The 17,054-nt window shown below is 47.6% G+C and overlaps 1 protein-coding gene across 4 annotated transcripts in view; it reads left to right on the top strand.

Moving 5' to 3' along the window:
* Positions 1-17,054, top strand: part of NHS (NHS actin remodeling regulator) — a 336,802-nt gene that overhangs the window by 242,026 nt on the left and 77,722 nt on the right. Inside the window, exon 1 of one of the 4 annotated variants that reach the window (XM_070464468.1) lies at positions 7,872-8,928. The exons of the other annotated variants lie outside the window; for them this stretch is intronic. Coding sequence (XP_070320569.1) covers positions 8,727-8,928 — 202 coding nt within the window. The 5' untranslated portion in view covers positions 7,872-8,726. Of the gene's footprint in view, positions 1-7,871; positions 8,929-17,054 lie in introns of those variants that run through there. 4 annotated transcript variants of the gene reach the window in all.

The following is a 17,054-nucleotide window of genomic DNA, read 5'->3' as shown; positions in this document are numbered from 1 at the left end:
GTTACTCACCAGCACTTTCTGCAAAAGAAATGACTTTTGATGAAACTGCTGGGAACTCTGAATGCTGAGCATTTTTCCTATTAAATAAAGTTAGTAATTAATGTAGCAATTAAGAGTGCAGGGGTTGATTTCACCATGTTGAAACTGCATCATGCAGCCAAGGTTGAGCACTTCTGTTGAGGTATTCAGTTGTACCATTGTTTCTTCCTGTCTCAGACTATTGAGTGCGGCCCTCATTTAGTTTGGAATTGTCCTTTCTTCCTTTTGAGAGTCTCCATCTGTAAGTTCCCCAAGTGTGTGGGAAAAGGAGGGTGTGCATCTCTTCTCCCCTGCCCACCTGTGTCTTTGGCTGCCCCATCTTCTTAAGAAGACAACTTGACTGTTGTTGTTGAATATTACAAAACTGGTTCTTGTTCTCAGGCTTACTCCTCTGTTTGCCTGAGTGGGTTCTGGGGTCGAATACACCGTCTCTCCTTTTCCTCCTCCTGTGCACTGACCATCTCCTGGGGGTGACTCTGGGTCACTCCCCTGGGAGATGCTCTCCCCCAAACCACACGACCCAGCATCAGGCTGACAAACCCAGGGGGTTGAGGAGGGAAGGTGGATCTCCATGACTGAAGGCTAGTCATAGGAAGCCTCTCTGGCTTGGCACTTTCACGGGGCATAAATGAGATGATGTGAATACTTTAAGCTATGGCAGTGTGTGGAGCCACCAAAAAGAATTCATTTTGTTTTTAGGAAGGTTTTAGTTGATTGATATCTACATTTAAACCAGGTCTCAACACTTAGTATCTGTTTTGACAAGTGGCTAGAAATGGACAGAACTTCCTCAGTTGGCCTTTTCTGTGTAACAACCCCCCCTAGTATTTAGTGGCTTAAAAATCAGTGGGTGGTTCTTCTGGTCAAGCCCTGCAGGATGGTCTAGGGTGGCCTCATTTACACATTGGTGGCTAGCGGGCTCGGGGTCAGAATGAGGCGGACAAGTGAGCCCCATGTGTGTCATCAGTCAACAGCCTAGCCTAGCCCCGCTCTCAGTGGCTATAAGCCTGGGTAGGCACCATGGTCAGCAGAGGTGTAGAAGCTGGAACACATCTTGAGTCCCAGGCTCAGAACAAGTTCAGTGCCACGTCTACTACATTCTATTGGCCAAATGAAGTCACAAGGACTTGCTCAGATTCAGGGTGGAGAAATAGATTCTACCTTTTGACGGGCAAAGCTGAAAAGTACTACAGCTCTATTTTGAAATCTATACAATAACCAAGCTCCTTTATTTGTAACTTAATATATACTGATATATATATATATATATATATATATATGAACTTGGTGTTCTTCCACTGATAAGGTAACTCTCACTTGCACTCAAGTAGACTGTAAGTGGGAGAGAAGGGGTAGGAATTGTCCATGGCCATGACAAATGAATGATCCATGTAAATACTATCTGTCATGTGAGTCATATTGTTAAAAGGTTGTGAACAGCTGTCCAGAAGGCAATGTGGTGAGGTGGAAAGAGCACAGACCTTGGAAAAAGGCAGATCTGAGTTCAAACTTCATCTCAGCTTTTAGCTGGATGGCCTTAGGCAAGTTACTTAACCTCTTTAAGCATCAATTTCCTCAACCATAAAACAGGCATAGTGATACCTGAGGCTGTTGTGAGGATTAAATGAGATTATGTATAACGCTGTACATAGTAAAGAGCCGTTTCATGCTAGCTTCCTTCCCCATCCCCTTCATTTAAAAAAATAATAATTTTATTTATTTATTTATTGGCTGCACTGGGCCTTCTTGGTGTGTCTCTGTGCTCAGTCGTGTCTGACTCTTTGCAACCCCAGGGACTGTAGCCCGCCAGGCTCCTCTGTCCATGGGATTCTCCAGGCAAGAATACTGGAGTGGGTTGCCATGCCCTCCTGCAGGGGATCTTCCCAACCCAGGGATGGAACCTGGGTCTCCCGCCACTCCTGCATTGCCGGCGGATTATTTACCACTAGCTCTACCTGGGAAGCCCCATCCCCTTCCTTTTTTCTTTCTTTGAAATTCACATGCAGTGGGCATAGTGGCTTCTACTTAGAATCACAGCTGCCAAGTTCCTTTCTCTGCCAGGTACCAGGTTTTCTTTTTCTACATCCTGCCTATTTTAGAGAAATGACTTTGATATAGTATTTTTCAACCTGGGATCTTGGCAGTATTTGCAAACATAAGCATACAGCTAACAGTTCCAAGACAATTCTTAGTTTTGGTGCTATACATGATGTCACACTCTTGAACTGTGCATAGCTTGGTTTTCTTTATGGTCTGGATATCCTGAGGAATTCTGGAAACTCACCACCAGAAAAGCAGACTTTGAAGTAATAAAAAGTGGGCAGCAGTGTTTGGGAATGGAGTTCTCTCAGAAAGGACGTATTTACAGTGGGGAAGGTTTGCAAACACAGCTAGGGGCTCTAAGTGGTAAGTCGGGGCTTTGGGGGCTGGGGAGGGGGGGCAGATGGGGCCAGACCTCTGCTTCTCAGATGCATTCCATGGGACTCCATTTTGGCTAAATCATCATAATTCCCACCAAGACAGCACAGAATGATAATGGTTTTATTTATTATTTTATATGCATTGCCAGGATATGCAAAGCTTTATAGCTTGCCATAAATCGAGAGGGATTATCACAGCTGTTACTTATTTTAACAGGTCACAATACAGTAGTTTGTGCCAGATGGTTTTGAGAATTTTGAGAGAGAAATTTTATACACGCAGCCATACAGACACTAGCTTGGGTAGTTGGGCCCTGAAATTAATTTACATTTGTTATGATATAAAATGTATATGAATAAACACATAGTTCCTTATGAACGAGCAAGCCATTTTAGAGCAGTGGTGTCTTGTGGAAGTCAGGAGATCTCCTGTGAGCAGCGGTGGGCTGGCACCTGTGATGTGACGTTGCCAGGAGCCAGGAGGAGTGAGACTCTGCCACACCCACGTGATGCCAGGGACATTCAGCTTGCTTCAGGGAAATAAATGTTGGAGGCCAAACTGGGTTTCTGTCATTGGAGCCCAAGAGAGGAAAGGAGGGAGGCCACCTTAGGGAAACATCTGGGGAAGGTGTGTATGCTGGAGAGTGAACCTGGAATTGGGATTCCCCAGGTCACCAACAAGGTCAGTCTGGGACAAAAGGGTTTCCCAGACTGGGCAGATCGCAGTTCATACTGTTGTTATTATTATTTACAAAGATTTATTTATGTATTTGGCTGCCTCGGTCTTAGATGTGGAACAGAGACTCCAGTTGTAGCTTGCAGGCTCGGGCTCAGCAGTTGCATTGTATAGGCCTAGTTGCTCCACAGCATGTGGGATCTTAGTTCCCAGACCAGGGATCAAACCCACGCCCCCCTGCACTGCAAGGCAGATTCTTAAGCGCTGGACCACCCGGAAGTTCCCCCACCCCAGGTCATATTATTGCCCTTGCAGATGCTGAAGTTTATGTGTAGAGTGGTCGGTTCTGGAAGATAAGCAGAAATGGCAAGAAGAAATAAGAAGTGATGATGAAGAATCATTTCAGAAGGTGCTTTTGGTTCCAGGTTTCATAAAACAATAAACTTCCAGAATGAGAGACCTAGAGAAAACCTCTCAGATCATCTCCACTGTCCTTGTTTTATAGCTGAAGAAACAGACCAAGAGGATCACTTACATTCAGTAATCTTGGTTCTTTCAATTAAAAAAATGAACATAGACTGTCAGGGTTTGTGGAGTCTGTAGGCCTCTCCCCACACCTCTCCTTGATTTGCTTCCTCCCTGCACCAAGTATGTCTCCTGCTGCCCAACCTTATGCTAGCAAGGACTGCCCCCACCCATCAGAAAAACGCAAGTGTTAGTCACTCAGTCATGTCCAATTCCTTGGGACCCCATGGACTGTAGCCGACCAGGCTCCTCTGTCCATGGGATTCTCCAGGCAAAGAATACTGGAGTGGGTTGCCATGCCCTCCTCCAGGGGATCTTCCCAACCCAGGGGATCCAACCCAGGTCTCCTGCATTGCAGGTGGATTCTTTACTCTCTGAGCCACCAGAGAAGCCCAGGTCTAAAGCACAGCTGGGTTTTCTTGGTAAACTGCCCCAAGATAAAAAGATAATCACTTCTGGAACAGGACTAAAGTTTTTTAGCTTTTTCCAATCAATTTCTTCAGCTCCTATAAGATAACAATGAAATAATTAAGCAGGAAAGGCAAGTTTAGAACAGACTTGGGGCATATATTGGGTATCATCTATGTCTAGAAAATCAAGAAGTGACAGTATTTTGAAAGTTGAATAGACCATGAATGTCAGGGGACAGAATTAGAACCTTTCTTATAGATTCCCCTGAGATGACGAGTAGAAGCATTAAAGCTTTGAAAATCTGGAGGCTAGATAATACCGAAAGGGCCCACTGTTTCCAGAGATGCTGCGCTTCCAGTAACTTTATCTCTGGAACACAGCACTAAGCCTGAAAGTAAGTGGAAGGCGCTTCCCTGGGCTGCAAATAGTTGTCAGCAAGCCCATGCACCTTGTCACTTAGATTCTTGCTCAGGCTACTAGTAACTCTTCCTTAATGGGCAGCTGTTACCCAGCCATGATGTTTGTTTCCCTCAGCCCACTGTGGTTTCAAAGAACAGGGAGGGAGCTAGAAGAAGGTGAGGGGAGTGACAGTGGGGAACTAACAACCATCAGGGAAAGAGCTTGGAAATCCAAAAAGGAGTCTTTGAAATGTGTTGCCATAGAGACCGATAATAAGCCTTCCTAATAAAGACCCTAAGTAATCAGCAGAGCATTAAATTGTGTTTTGTATCATCTGATTAAAGAGATAGGAGAGTGACTTGTTCAAGGTAGGCTAATTCTGGTAACCAACCCCCAACATTTCAGTGGCTTCTTTCTGATGCTGCAGTCTAATGCAGGTTGGCATGCAGTCACTTGCATCCCCAGACTCTTTCCATTTGGGGGTTTCTTTACCCCGGGGTCTCTTAATATGTGTTGGAATGGGCAGGAGCTTTTCTGGGCCTGGCCTAGGACACACAGGCCTTTCCCACCTCCCACTGGCAACACGGAGTTACATGGCTGTGCCTGATGGCCAGGGAGGCTGGCTGGAGGAGCAAGACAGGGACAGTCGGTTGAATAACTAACTAGCTAGTTTCTTCCAGGGAAAATATAAGACGTGCTCTAAAACAATGAGGGGCTTCGGTGAACTGCTCTTGGTCAGCTCAACTTGAATTGAATGGATGATCACCGATAATTGAATGAATGGACTTACACATTTGAATTGAATGGATTTATACATTTCCTGGGAATACCAATTAAAGGGAACAGTCCTGTCCTGAGTCACGTGGTAGATTCAGAGGCCGGCAAACTATGGCTCTCAGGCCAAATCCCAACCCCTGTCTGTTTTGTGCATAAAGTTTTATTGGAACTCAGCCACCGCCATTCATTTATGCCTTTTGAGCTATAACAGCAGAGTGGAGTCATGGCAATGGAGTCCTTGTGGCTTTCGAAGCCTAAAATATTACCTGACCCTTGACAGAATGAGTTTGCTGATCCCTACTCTAGATCATCACTGTCCTAAAGGGATGACATATTTGCCGTTGTTTTCCTCCTGAGACCTGGTACCCTTGGCTTCCAGAAAAAAACAAGCAGGACACCCACATGGGCTGGGACGTAAACTCTGCCTTTAGAATGCTAGATCCAAGAGGCCAGAATCAGCTCTGTCAACTCTAGTACCCAGCACAGTACCTGGCATTCAGGATGTTCAATAAGTACTTCTGTTTGAACCCGTGAGCCATAGGAAGCATCAGGTACCCTAACCACCAGAAACAGGGTAGGGACTCAGAAAAACTACAATCTGAGCTTGTTTGGGAAGACCTAAGACACAGGAAGGAGCTATCTTCATTGGGCGTTTATTATGTGCCAGGCACCATCATGGTGCTTTGTATCTATTATTTTATTTCCTCTTCCTAACAACCGTATAAATTCTGTTTTGCCTTTTACAAGTGAGGAAACCAAGGTTCAGAAAAGTCAAATGATTTTTCAAAGGCCATACTGTTAAGAGTGGAAAAGCTCAGATTCCAACTCAGGTCTTTCTGGGACCTAAGTCCAGGGTTTGTTTGTTTTTTTCTTTTTCTTTTTCCTCTCTCTCTCTCTATACCACAGGACTTGCCAAAACCGTACCCAAATGTAAGTGATCTAGTTATATCATTATTTTCATTGTCACTGTTAAGAACAACCTCATTGCTGTAAAGATGAATGCAAAGGGGAAGACATGGATGGCCATTTTCATCACTTTACAGAGCTCTGCGGGCCTCACTGCTGAGGCTCTCCTTTGGTAGAGCAGCCCTGAAAAGCTGGAGCAAGACAGTCCATCTCCGTGGGATGTGTGATTAGTGACTTGGCCAACAGCTCCCCCTGATCTTGCCAGGGATGGCGGTAGAGGGTGGCCATTTTGCTCACTGGAACATAAATTCTCATTTCAAAGCCCAAGTGGTTTGAGTCCGCACAGGCAGGGCTTCCCGTGGCCTGGTGGAGTCTGTCCCAGAGCCCTCAGGGTGCTTTTAACAAGCTCCCGGGTGCCTCTGGTATTTCGACAAGCAAGTCTAAGGGAAAGACTCCTTTTTTTCCTTTTTTCAGCAGCAGTTGCACACCTGCTGTGGCCACTCCACCAGGCTCCCCCTAAGCCAAGGGAGCAGTGGGCTCTGCTCCCACTGACTCCTCAGGGAGGTCTGGCATTCTCCATCATGCCACCTTCGTGAAACCCTGTGGTCCTCTGGTGTCCAAGAAAGGCCGTCCCTCCTTCCCTGGTCTGCTGCTTCTCTGTCTGATCTCCCTGGCGGGCTCTTTTCCTTTGTCGACCCACCCCTTGAACTTTGGGGTTCACGACTCTTCTCGGCCTCACTTGGGGGAGTGACCGTGCCACCTCCTCCCACCTTATCCTTCCTGACCTCGTCTCACTGTCTTCCAGCGGGGACTCTAGCCTATGCTGCAGGCTGGCAGACGTTGGAGGAGGTTGGTGCGAGCGGGGTCAGAGGAGAGCAGCCAGCCTGGACTAACTTGGCTTCCATGTGATCCTTTGTGTGATCACAACTGTAATTCATAGTGATGCCGATTAGGAAATACTCTCTACCAGGGCTTGTGCCAACCCTTGATTTCTTCTGACCTTGGCAAGTTGAGTGTTTCACCACAATTTGTGAATTATGGAGGGGTCAGGGGCCTTGTGGACACAGGACTGCTCTTGCATGCAAATCTGCCCAGGACCTTGGTCTCCCTATTTGAAAACAGGTAGCCTGGTCAAAACAGGGGCAAGTTTTCCCTAAATGGGTGTCCAAGGCTTCAAGACAAAGTACCAGAAACTGCCTCCCACAAGGCATATTTTGGATAATTTCATTCACTGCTTTCCCCCTGGTTATATATTAGGATATATCCCATAAGTGTTGTGTTTTTAGTGGACCTAAATGGCTTTCTGTCTTCTGCATGTGGTGGTTATATATAGAATCTGCCAGCCTAAGGCATGGGCACACACTGCCGTGGTTTTTAACCCTGGTTTCTTCTCAGAGCTGGTTTAGTAAATCCCTGGAGATGAGCCCGTTGCCGGGAAGGCATTGTCTTTGCAGTGTTTTGGAGCCTGGGCAGGCTGAGTTGTGTCCAGCCTGCGAGGTTTCGCCAATGAAAGGGGGGAGGGGAGGCAATATTACAATATTCGGCCGCTCTAATCCTGTTACGCACGCGGGCACATGCTCCGCGCCAGTCTCCAGCCTCCCTCTTGCCCCGGCTGGAGGAGTTGGCACGGTCGGCATCTCTGATTCCTCTGCTGTTGGCTCGAGACCAGGGAGCGGGGAGGTGAGAAGGGAACCACGGGGGTGCGGTGCTGAGCAGCCGCGGTCGGTCCAGCCTGTTGGTGATGAGCCGAGCCCGCCGCCTCTCTGGGCATGGGTAACGCGCAGCGCCAGCGGTCGTGCTACCGGAGAAGGAAACGCACAGGTACCAGAAATCCGGATCCAGGATCTTCCGCAGCCCCCGGCTCGTTTAAGCGCGCAGGGCCCGCTTTGTGGCCAGCTCCCGCGCGCCACCGAGTTTGGGGCTGGGGTCTGAGTCCTGCAGCTCACTGCGGCTGGCAGCAGGGGACGGATTATTTTTAGCAGGTTCCCTTTAGCCCAGTGGAGCCAGGAGATGTTCACAGAGCCGGGCGGCTGTCTGCAGAGCGTTGGTGCAACCGTGCCTGTTGCCTGGGAGGTTTGGCTGCCGCAGTCCCCTCCATTCACTGGGCTGTAAATCGAAGCTGTCTACACCGGCAAGGCGCTCGATCCCAGCGTGGCCCTGGGGCTACGTCCCGCCCAGGTCTCCTGGCACCTGATTTCCCAGTGGTCAATTAGGTGTCTCTGCCTGCAGCATTGAAGCAGTGGAGGGGCCAATGCCCCGGCTTTGATGGAGCGCGCCGTGCGCAGAGACCTCCCCAGTCGACTTCCTCATCAGAAGGCAGCATCCATTCATAATTCTCTCTCAGCCTGTGGACCGAGTTTGGCTGGAGCTGAGCATGGACTCCGGCGATCTCCCTTTTTGCATCTGAAGCAGAAACTAAGATAAAAGGGAGAAGGAAGGGGGAATGCGGTCCTAACGCAACAAGGCGCTGGAAAGCCCCCCGGGAGGCCTCTCCTTTGCAGGGAGAGGGAGAAGAGGCAGATCGTGAGCCCAGCGCCTCAGCCAGCTGCTGCTTCGCTGCGGAGCCGGCACGCATGCCTACCTCACCTGACGGCCGCATTCCCGGGGAGCCGGCGCGGGGCCCGGCGGCGCGCCCAGGGCGCACGGGCGGTAGGATCTCTGCACCGGGAGAACGAAGCGCGGGCGGGCTTCCCAGGGCCGAGCCCGAGCCTGAGCGGGCGCCGGGGGAGGCCAGCCTCGGCCCGGAGCCCCACCGCAACCCCCCGGGATGTTCCGGTGTGTGTGAGATGGGACCGGCGTGGGGGAGAGGGGGGAGGGGCAGGTGACATCATTTTTAACTAATTTTTCACACCTCTGGGTGGTGGGTAAACTTGGGGAACGGAGGAAGCAGGAGCCGCAGCCCCGCCGCGCGCTAGCCTGAGAGGAACTACCCCCAGCCGAGGTCCAAGAGCCGCTTCCCCTTGGCAGAGCAGAGTGAGGGGGAGTGGGCGATCAAGGTGGACCGCGCAAAGCTCTGAGGGATGAGGGGAGCCACTCTGGCTTTGGAGGGGGGTGGCTTTTTTTTAAAAAGCATATTGCAGCTGCAGCTTTGAAGTTTGCCGCCTCCTCCCCACCCCCATCCTGGGTTTTGGGGCGGGGCGCACTCTTCCACGCGGCTGCCCAGGCCTCCTAGCTCGGGTGCAGGCACTGCAGGGGCTGGTGGCGACAGGGACTCGAAGGCACTGGAAGTGGGAGGGCATCCCAAGGCTCGGCCTTCTGGGAGCTCTAGGAGCTGGGAGAAGTCGGGGGCACCTCTTGGTGCCTCTTCCTGTTTTCCTGCCCTGCTGGAAAACTGGGTGTTGGGTGACATTTTGCCTGTGCCGGAGTCTCCCTGTCACAGATCTGGCTGTGATGCTGTAAGGCAAGTGGACTGTCAGGACGAGCTGGACGAGAGAGGCGGCCGAGCTGCAGCTTTTGCTTTTGTGGCAGTGTTAACCCCATCAAGCCAGCTCCCTTGGTGCACCTGTCCACCTGGGTCACTGTCTGGGGGGCGTGAGTCCAGCTTCTGATTGACTAGTCCTGCCGGCTGGCGGGTCAAAGCGGGAATTTTCCAGGGCCTGCCAGGCCAGGGATGGGGGGACAGTGGAAGAGTGAAGCCCCCCCACCCCCACCCCCACCCCCCGTACCCCCCTCAGGGGAAGGTTAAGCAGGCCCGCCATGATGGTGCCTGGTTGTGGCCACCGTGTGCTCTGCTCCTGAGTTTGGGAGCTCTTGTTTTATGAGGTTTTTATTTTCTAGTTTCATGCCTCCTGGTCCCAGTTTGTTTTTCACAGCTGCTTGTGAGCAAGGCAAAGATAACAGCATCTAAAAATAGCCTTGCAGGCTGGAGATGCAGCTTAGCCGGACCCCACCATCACAAGGATGGGGTCTCCCTTCCCGGATATGTGAGAGTGAGCCCCGCTGGGCCCCCAGGAAGCCTGAGGCCAGGTCCACATAGCCTTCAGAGGCAGCGCCGCCTCCAGTCTCTGGACAGGGTGGGGATGCTAGGACACTGGTCTGGGTGAGAGAGCAGCTGCCTGTCCACCCCTCTGTGAGGGCCAGAGCTACTGGGCTGCAAGATTGGGGGATGGGATTCCAGACAGGGACCCCTCCCCAGCCCCCAGCCATGGGATTCTGCAGCTTTACACTGGGAGTTCTGCTTAGCCATCCATGTGGGGCTTCCTCCTCTGTGCTTCAGGGGCTAGCAGACCACACACCCCCAGAGGCATTTGGCCTGGAATATAGAGGGACCAAAGGGTCCAGGTGGTATTTAAATCATGCCAGCTCCGTGGGTGCAGATAGTAGCTGGGGTGCCACTCTTTCAGATGGAAATCTCTGGACAGTTGAGTGAGGAACCTCTTCTTGGTAACTGCAGGGTACCTGGTCTGTCTGAGAGGGGCAGCCCCAGCTGATGGGGAAGGTACCACATGGAAGGGAGGAGACAGGAAGGGACTGAGGACTTCAGTGATGCTAGTGGATGGCAGGAAGCCATGGTCTCCTCCTGGGTTCCTGGATCCCTTGAGCCTGCCAGGGCTCTCCTGTTATTTATTTCCATAAACCTTCATTTCCCCCATGTTTGCCTTCTCTTTGGTGGCAAAGATAGCAAAGTCCAGTGTGAAGAAAAAAAAAAGACCCCATCTGTTCTTGATCTGGTTGAATCATAGGATTTTTTTTTTTATTTTGGCAAAAATGCGTTGGTAACTGCTGAAAAAATGTAAATGCCTAACCTTTTAACATTGAAAGAAATAAACTAGAATGTATGGGAATATAGGAGGGAAGGTGCACATTCCCACCATCAGTTCCCTATTCAAGATAGAACCTACTGGATGAGTCTCTCTTCCTTTTCAAAGTGCATTTTGATTTTTAAATTGTACATTTATTTTCCTTGGACTTCCCTGGTGGCTCAGATGGAAAAGAATCTGCCTGCAATGTGGGAAACCTGGGTTCGATCCCTGCATGGGGAAGATCCCCTGGAGGAGGGCATGGCAACCTACTCCAGAATTCTTGCCTAGAGAATCCCATGGACAGAGGAGATCAGGACCGTATTAACATAGCTTTTGATTGGGGGAAGGAAGAGATTAGGAAACCAAATACCTCTGATAAATCCTCTAATCACTCCTGATTAGTCTTCTAGTAGAGGCCTCAGAATATTTGCTGGTTCATCTATGTCCCTCACCTTGATGTTCCCTACAGAAGATGCAAGATTATTGATGACTCCATTTAGCCCAAAGGCCCAGTGCAACAGTAGCTAACTCTTTGGCCCCCTTAGAAGAGCAGATGGGAAGACCATGAGCTGGGATACAGAAGTCTTTCCTAAAGACTCACTGACTTGGCTCTGCCTGTAGCAAATAAGATGTCAATGATCTGTTATACCAAAACAGAAAGGTGCTGCTTCCTCTTGAAGTTCAGAACCTGGATCAGCATTAACTGGAGACTCACACTGAGAGCATTGGTTAAGGAATACCGTAACAAATAAGTCCCAGATCTCAGGATTTTAACACAATGCAGTTTTTTTCTTTATCATATAAAGTGTAATAAATGTTTAGCTTGTGATGACAAGGAATCTGGTCTCATGACCTCTTGCAGCTCTGCTATCCCCTAGGACCTCAGAGTCCCTCCTGAGTTTCTTTGCATCTAGCCAACAGAAGGGGAAAGAGCACTGGGGATTGGAAGTAGCACATCTCATCCCCATCCACATTCCACTGGCTAGAAGTCAATCACGTGACCACAGTAAACTGCAAGGGAGGTTGGGAAATGTAGTCTGTGCCTGGAAGATGCCCCTTTTTTGCTCTCCTTTAGGATTGGATTTGGCTCTGGGCAGGTCATGTAGCCAAATACATATCTGTCTCTTTAAAATGGTGGCAATTCCACCTGCCCTTTCCTGTCTCACAGGATTTGGAAAGGTGTCGAGACATAACAGACTTCTGGAGGGACCATCTGGTCATTGTCATTATTCCCCATGTTATAGATCATTTGCCCAATGTGATACAGCTAGTTTATGGCAGAGCTGCAGTTAGAACCTAGGTCTCCTTCTCTTAGCTCTGTGTTCCTTCTGCCATGTGCTGATCACTCTGTCCTCTTAGGAAAACAGGTACATAGGGTAGAGTTTCAGAAAGCTGATATACAGTCTGCTAGATAGCCTTCATCTTGTATAATCACTAGGAACAGCCATTCATATTACCTAAAATCGATGTGAGATCCTCCCCCCTCACCAGTTGTTACTGTAGAACCAGTTAAAGAGTTAGTCTCAGAAGAGCCAGGCATTGGTCTATCCCCTGTACATAGATGAACTCACTTAATCCTAATAAGAAACCTGTGAGGGAGGGATTATTATCATACCAACTTTATAGATAAGGATGCTGTGGCACAGAGAAGTTAAGTAACTTGTGCAGGGTTTTACAGGTAATACATGACAGATCTGGGATTTGATCCCAGGTGACGTGGCTCCAGAATCCAACCCTTGACCATCTGGCTACATTCTGTCTCTGCTTTGGTGGGCTCCGGGTTCTGGCCTTCTGTGATGTGTACAGTCAACACAGACCCTGATGCTCAGTATGTAATATTCCGAGCTTCTTCTCTTAGTGAGTGACCTTGGAGGTCCACAACAGGGAGTCATTTGTAAATGGACTGAGGCATGAATTTGAGGCCCCAGCATATGAAAATGATACATAGGATTAAGCTATGTAGCTAGTGAGACAGACCAGTTCCTCACCTCCGGCTCTGACAGACCAGTGAAGCACTTTTTTTCCCCTCCTTTTTAAAGTTTCGGTCTACTCATCCCTGGATAGGCAGTACCTACTATGAAGTCATAAAAAATGTTTCTTCCTTGTGAGAAGTGGCCATCAAATGAGAAAGGGCTCTTCAATCCAATCTGAAAAGGCAGTTGACTCGAGATGGGAGGGGCAAGGCCAGCATAGCCATTTGACTCTTGAGGTAATTGCTAGTTGCGGTTATGTTGTCTATCTACTATTCTGTAAGAATCCACTCCAAAACTCACTGGCCTAAGAAACAACTGCCGATCTGTTGGTTCAAGATTCTGCAGGGTCGGGTAAGCTCCAGGGGCAGTTCTTCCGCTAGTCTTACTGGTGGTATGTGCCCTGGGGGCTCGGCTCTGCTTCTGTCTCTGTATAGTCCCAGGGCCAGTCCAAGTGCCCTTGCCAAAAAGGTAGCTGGACTTCTTACCTAGTGACTCGGGGTCCCCAAAAGCACAAAGGCAGAAGCTTCCAGGCCTTCTCAAGGCTGAGCCTGTGACTTGTTTTGCCAACAGGCCGTGAATACTGGAGGGGCGGAGACAGACTACCAAAGTGGTGAACTCTGAAGGCTCTGTATTTACAAACTTGAGGTCTCAGGAGAGGTCTCAGGAGAAGTTGACTGTACATTAAAATGAAGGTTAAAGAAATCTATTCCTTGTACTCCAGTGGACAAAAACGGCTACACGTGCCTGGGTCTTTCTCCATCCCAAAGTCATGACCCGTTTATGACCATGAAAGCACTGAGGCTGCAGATGTAAGTGCCCAAAAGGAAAGGGGACTGAAGTATGTGACTTCTGTTCTCTTGCCCTTCCCAGACAGCATCTCACAGGTATCGATTATTTTTTTACAAAGTATGAGTACCCACCCTCAAATAAGACGCATAGCAGTTGGATCAGGGCACAAAAGTCCCTCTGATGTCCACCTCCTCTTTCCCAGCCAGACGCACACTCTGAGATGACTGAGCACACACAGCGGAAGCACCTGGCTGCCTCAGGAGGGACAGCTGCTCCTGCAGAAATGGGCTCGTGGGTTCAGTGTGTTGGGGTTCCATTTCGGATCATCCTCCCCAGGCCCTTGCATCACTCCAGCCAATGGAGGTGGTGCAGCGGCTACTTCGATGCACCCACACAGCCCCTTCCTCTTCAGGACTTGAGCGCTCATTCCCCATTGCTGGGCACAGCTGGCTAACGGCTCACAGCCCAGCCCCTCTTTGGGAACCGTCCTTGAAGAGAGCTGCCTCGCCCAAGGTCACACCCCTTACCTTCCCAGGTCAGTGCAGAACCAGCAACTGGCCGAACTGCCTCCATTGAGGACAGTTCTGTGCAGCCACCCCAACTCCAGAGCTCCCCCATGGGGCTGGCTGACCCTTCGTTGTGACGGGGATCAGCAAAGGATCCCTCCCACAAGCGGAAAGAGAAGCTTCTCTCTGCCCAGTCCTGCTCAGTTCCCTCCCTGACCCAAAGAGCTTTTCCTACAAAGCTTCCCTGACTCCAGAGTCTATGTGACTCTAGTGCCTGCTTTCCGGAAACCTGACCCAAGATAGGTGGCTTGTAGACCGGGTCACCTCCTGCTGAGGATTGGGCCACTGTGAGCACACATAGAAGCAGGCCACACAGCATGGGCCATCCCCAGACTCTTCCAGTTGGGCAGAGATGACAAGTGCTGAAGCAGAAATGTGAGAAAAAGAGCAAACAGGAAGTGACGGAGTCCTCAGTCAGTCTGATGCCTCCATGATTTTTTTCCCCCTCCTTGCCCTACCCCTCACAACTTCCCCCAAAGTTATTTTTTTTAGGGGCTGGGTGATTCATGACATTGATTATATGGTTAACAATTGTGCCTGAGCGCTCTCCCACCTGATTATTTCTTCCTTTGGGCATGGCACTGGCAATCAAAATTTATCTTTCAAATTAAGGCTATAATTATATTTTGATAAAGATCTAGCAATTCAATGAGAATGAAATTTTGAGGGTTGCCAGGATACGGATGACTCTGGGTTATAGAGAAGGGTTTGCATGCAGAATACTAATAGGTGGTTCAGCACTCTTATCTAGACCTTTCCAATAGTGTCTGATAATGCAGGCCCATCAAGCACTGTGTCTCTGCTATTATTCTAGCAGGATAAAAGCGATGAAAGATATAAGCAGGGTTTTATGAATGAAAAGGTGATTCATCAGATGTCTTTTGGTCTATCGCACTAGAGTTAAGAAATAGAGTAGTAATTATGTGGTGTTACCTCAAAATATAGGAGACAAAAGCTTTCTGTTATTTCCTTGCCTCCTCTTTTATTGTAAATAAAAGCAAGCTGTCTTAGATATTGGGTTATTGTTACATGTTGGGAGATAGGGACCTACATTTGCAGTGGTGTTGACTCATGGGAAAATGGAAACCTTGGAATTATATATGTATTGTATTCTAATTTTCCTGTAATTCCCTTTTACACTGTGATTATTAATCACTCACTGGTTCAACACATGTGGAGTCCCAAGTATAGTGCAGGACCTGCTGAGGGACCTAAGAAAGTTTAAAATGCATAACTGCATATGAAAATAATAAATAACAGGACATTACAGTAGTACCCAACATGGCTCTTGGGGGTGGCAGCAGGGGTAATTTTAAAATTGAGATATAATTTAACAGACAATTAAGTTGTGTACACATCTTAAGTGTTGAGTTCAGTGACTCTGACATGTATATTTGTGAAACCAAAGTAACAAATAGTAATTACCATCACCCCCCAAATTTTAGTACCCCTTTCCAGTCAGTCTTCCACCCTCTTTGTCAACCATTATTCTGATTTCTGTCCCATAGATTAGATTTGCCTCTTCAAGAGTACGTATAAATTGAATGATACAGTATGATGCTTTAAAAATGCCTGGCCTCTTTCATTCAGCATGATATTTCTGAAATTTACTCATGTTGTTTTATTTATCAGTAGTTCATTCCTTTTTACTGCTGAGCAGTAATCCATTGTAAGAATATACCACAATTTATTTATCTATTTAGTTGAGCTGTTTCCAGTTTGGGGCTATTATGAATAAAGCTGCTATGAATATTCTTGTACAAGGCTTTTTGTAGATTTACATTTTCATTTCTTTTGAGTAAATATCTGGGAGTGAAAATGCTTAGTCATAGGTTAAGTGTATGTTTCATTTTATAAGAAACTGGCAGAGATTCTTCCAAAACAGTTGTACTATTTTACACTCCCACCAGCAATTTATCAGTTCTAGTTGCTTTGTATCCTCAGTAACACTTGGTATGTCAGTAGTCATTACAGTGGATATGAAATGGTCTCTCATTGTGGCTTTAATTTTAATTTCTCTGACAGATAATGTTGAATATCTTTTCATGAGCTTACTAGACATTTGTATATCTTCTCTTGTGTACTGTCATGAAGCCTTTTCTTCATTTTTACTTGGGTTGTCTTTTTATTATTGATTTGTAATATCTCTTTATATACTCTGAATGAAAGCTCTTTATCAGATATATGGATTACAAATATTTATTCCCAGCCTGTGCCATGCCAATTTGTTTCTAAATAGTAGTCTGTTGCTATACAGACATTAAAAAATATTTTTTTACAAAGTCCAGTTCATCAGTATTCTCTCGTATGGCTTAGTCCCTTTGAGCCCTGTCAGAGAAATCCATTTCCCTTAAGTTCATGAAGATTTTTGTCATGCATTTTGTTCAAGAGATTTTATAGTTTGAGCTTTTATGTTTAAGTCTGTGATCTTTCTGTAATTACTTCTTGTGTATGGAGTGGAGTAGGGATCAAAATTACTTTTTTTCCCATATGTATATTCAGTTCCAGAACCATTTGTAAGACAAAAAAACTTTGTTTTCACCCCCATTGATTTAATGCCTTTTTCCAAAAAATCAAGGGTATGTGTGTGGGTCTATTTCTGGACTCTGTTCCGCTCCATTGATCTATATGTCTACTGTCTTGCCAAAACCACAGTCTTGACCTCTGTAGATTTATAGTAAGTCTTGAAATCAGGTAGCATAAATTCTCCAAATTTGTTCTTTTCTTTCAAGATTATTTTAGCTATCCTAGAACCTATGCATTTTCACATACATCACAGAACCAGCTTGTCAATTTCTTTTAAAGAATACTGAGATGTTGATTGGCCATTT

This window comes from Odocoileus virginianus, unplaced genomic scaffold, assembly GCF_023699985.2.
Source record: "Odocoileus virginianus isolate 20LAN1187 ecotype Illinois unplaced genomic scaffold, Ovbor_1.2 Unplaced_Contig_25, whole genome shotgun sequence".
In the NCBI taxonomy this organism is placed as follows: domain Eukaryota; kingdom Metazoa; phylum Chordata; class Mammalia; order Artiodactyla; family Cervidae; genus Odocoileus; species Odocoileus virginianus.
This window is presented reverse-complemented; position numbering and strand designations above follow the sequence as displayed.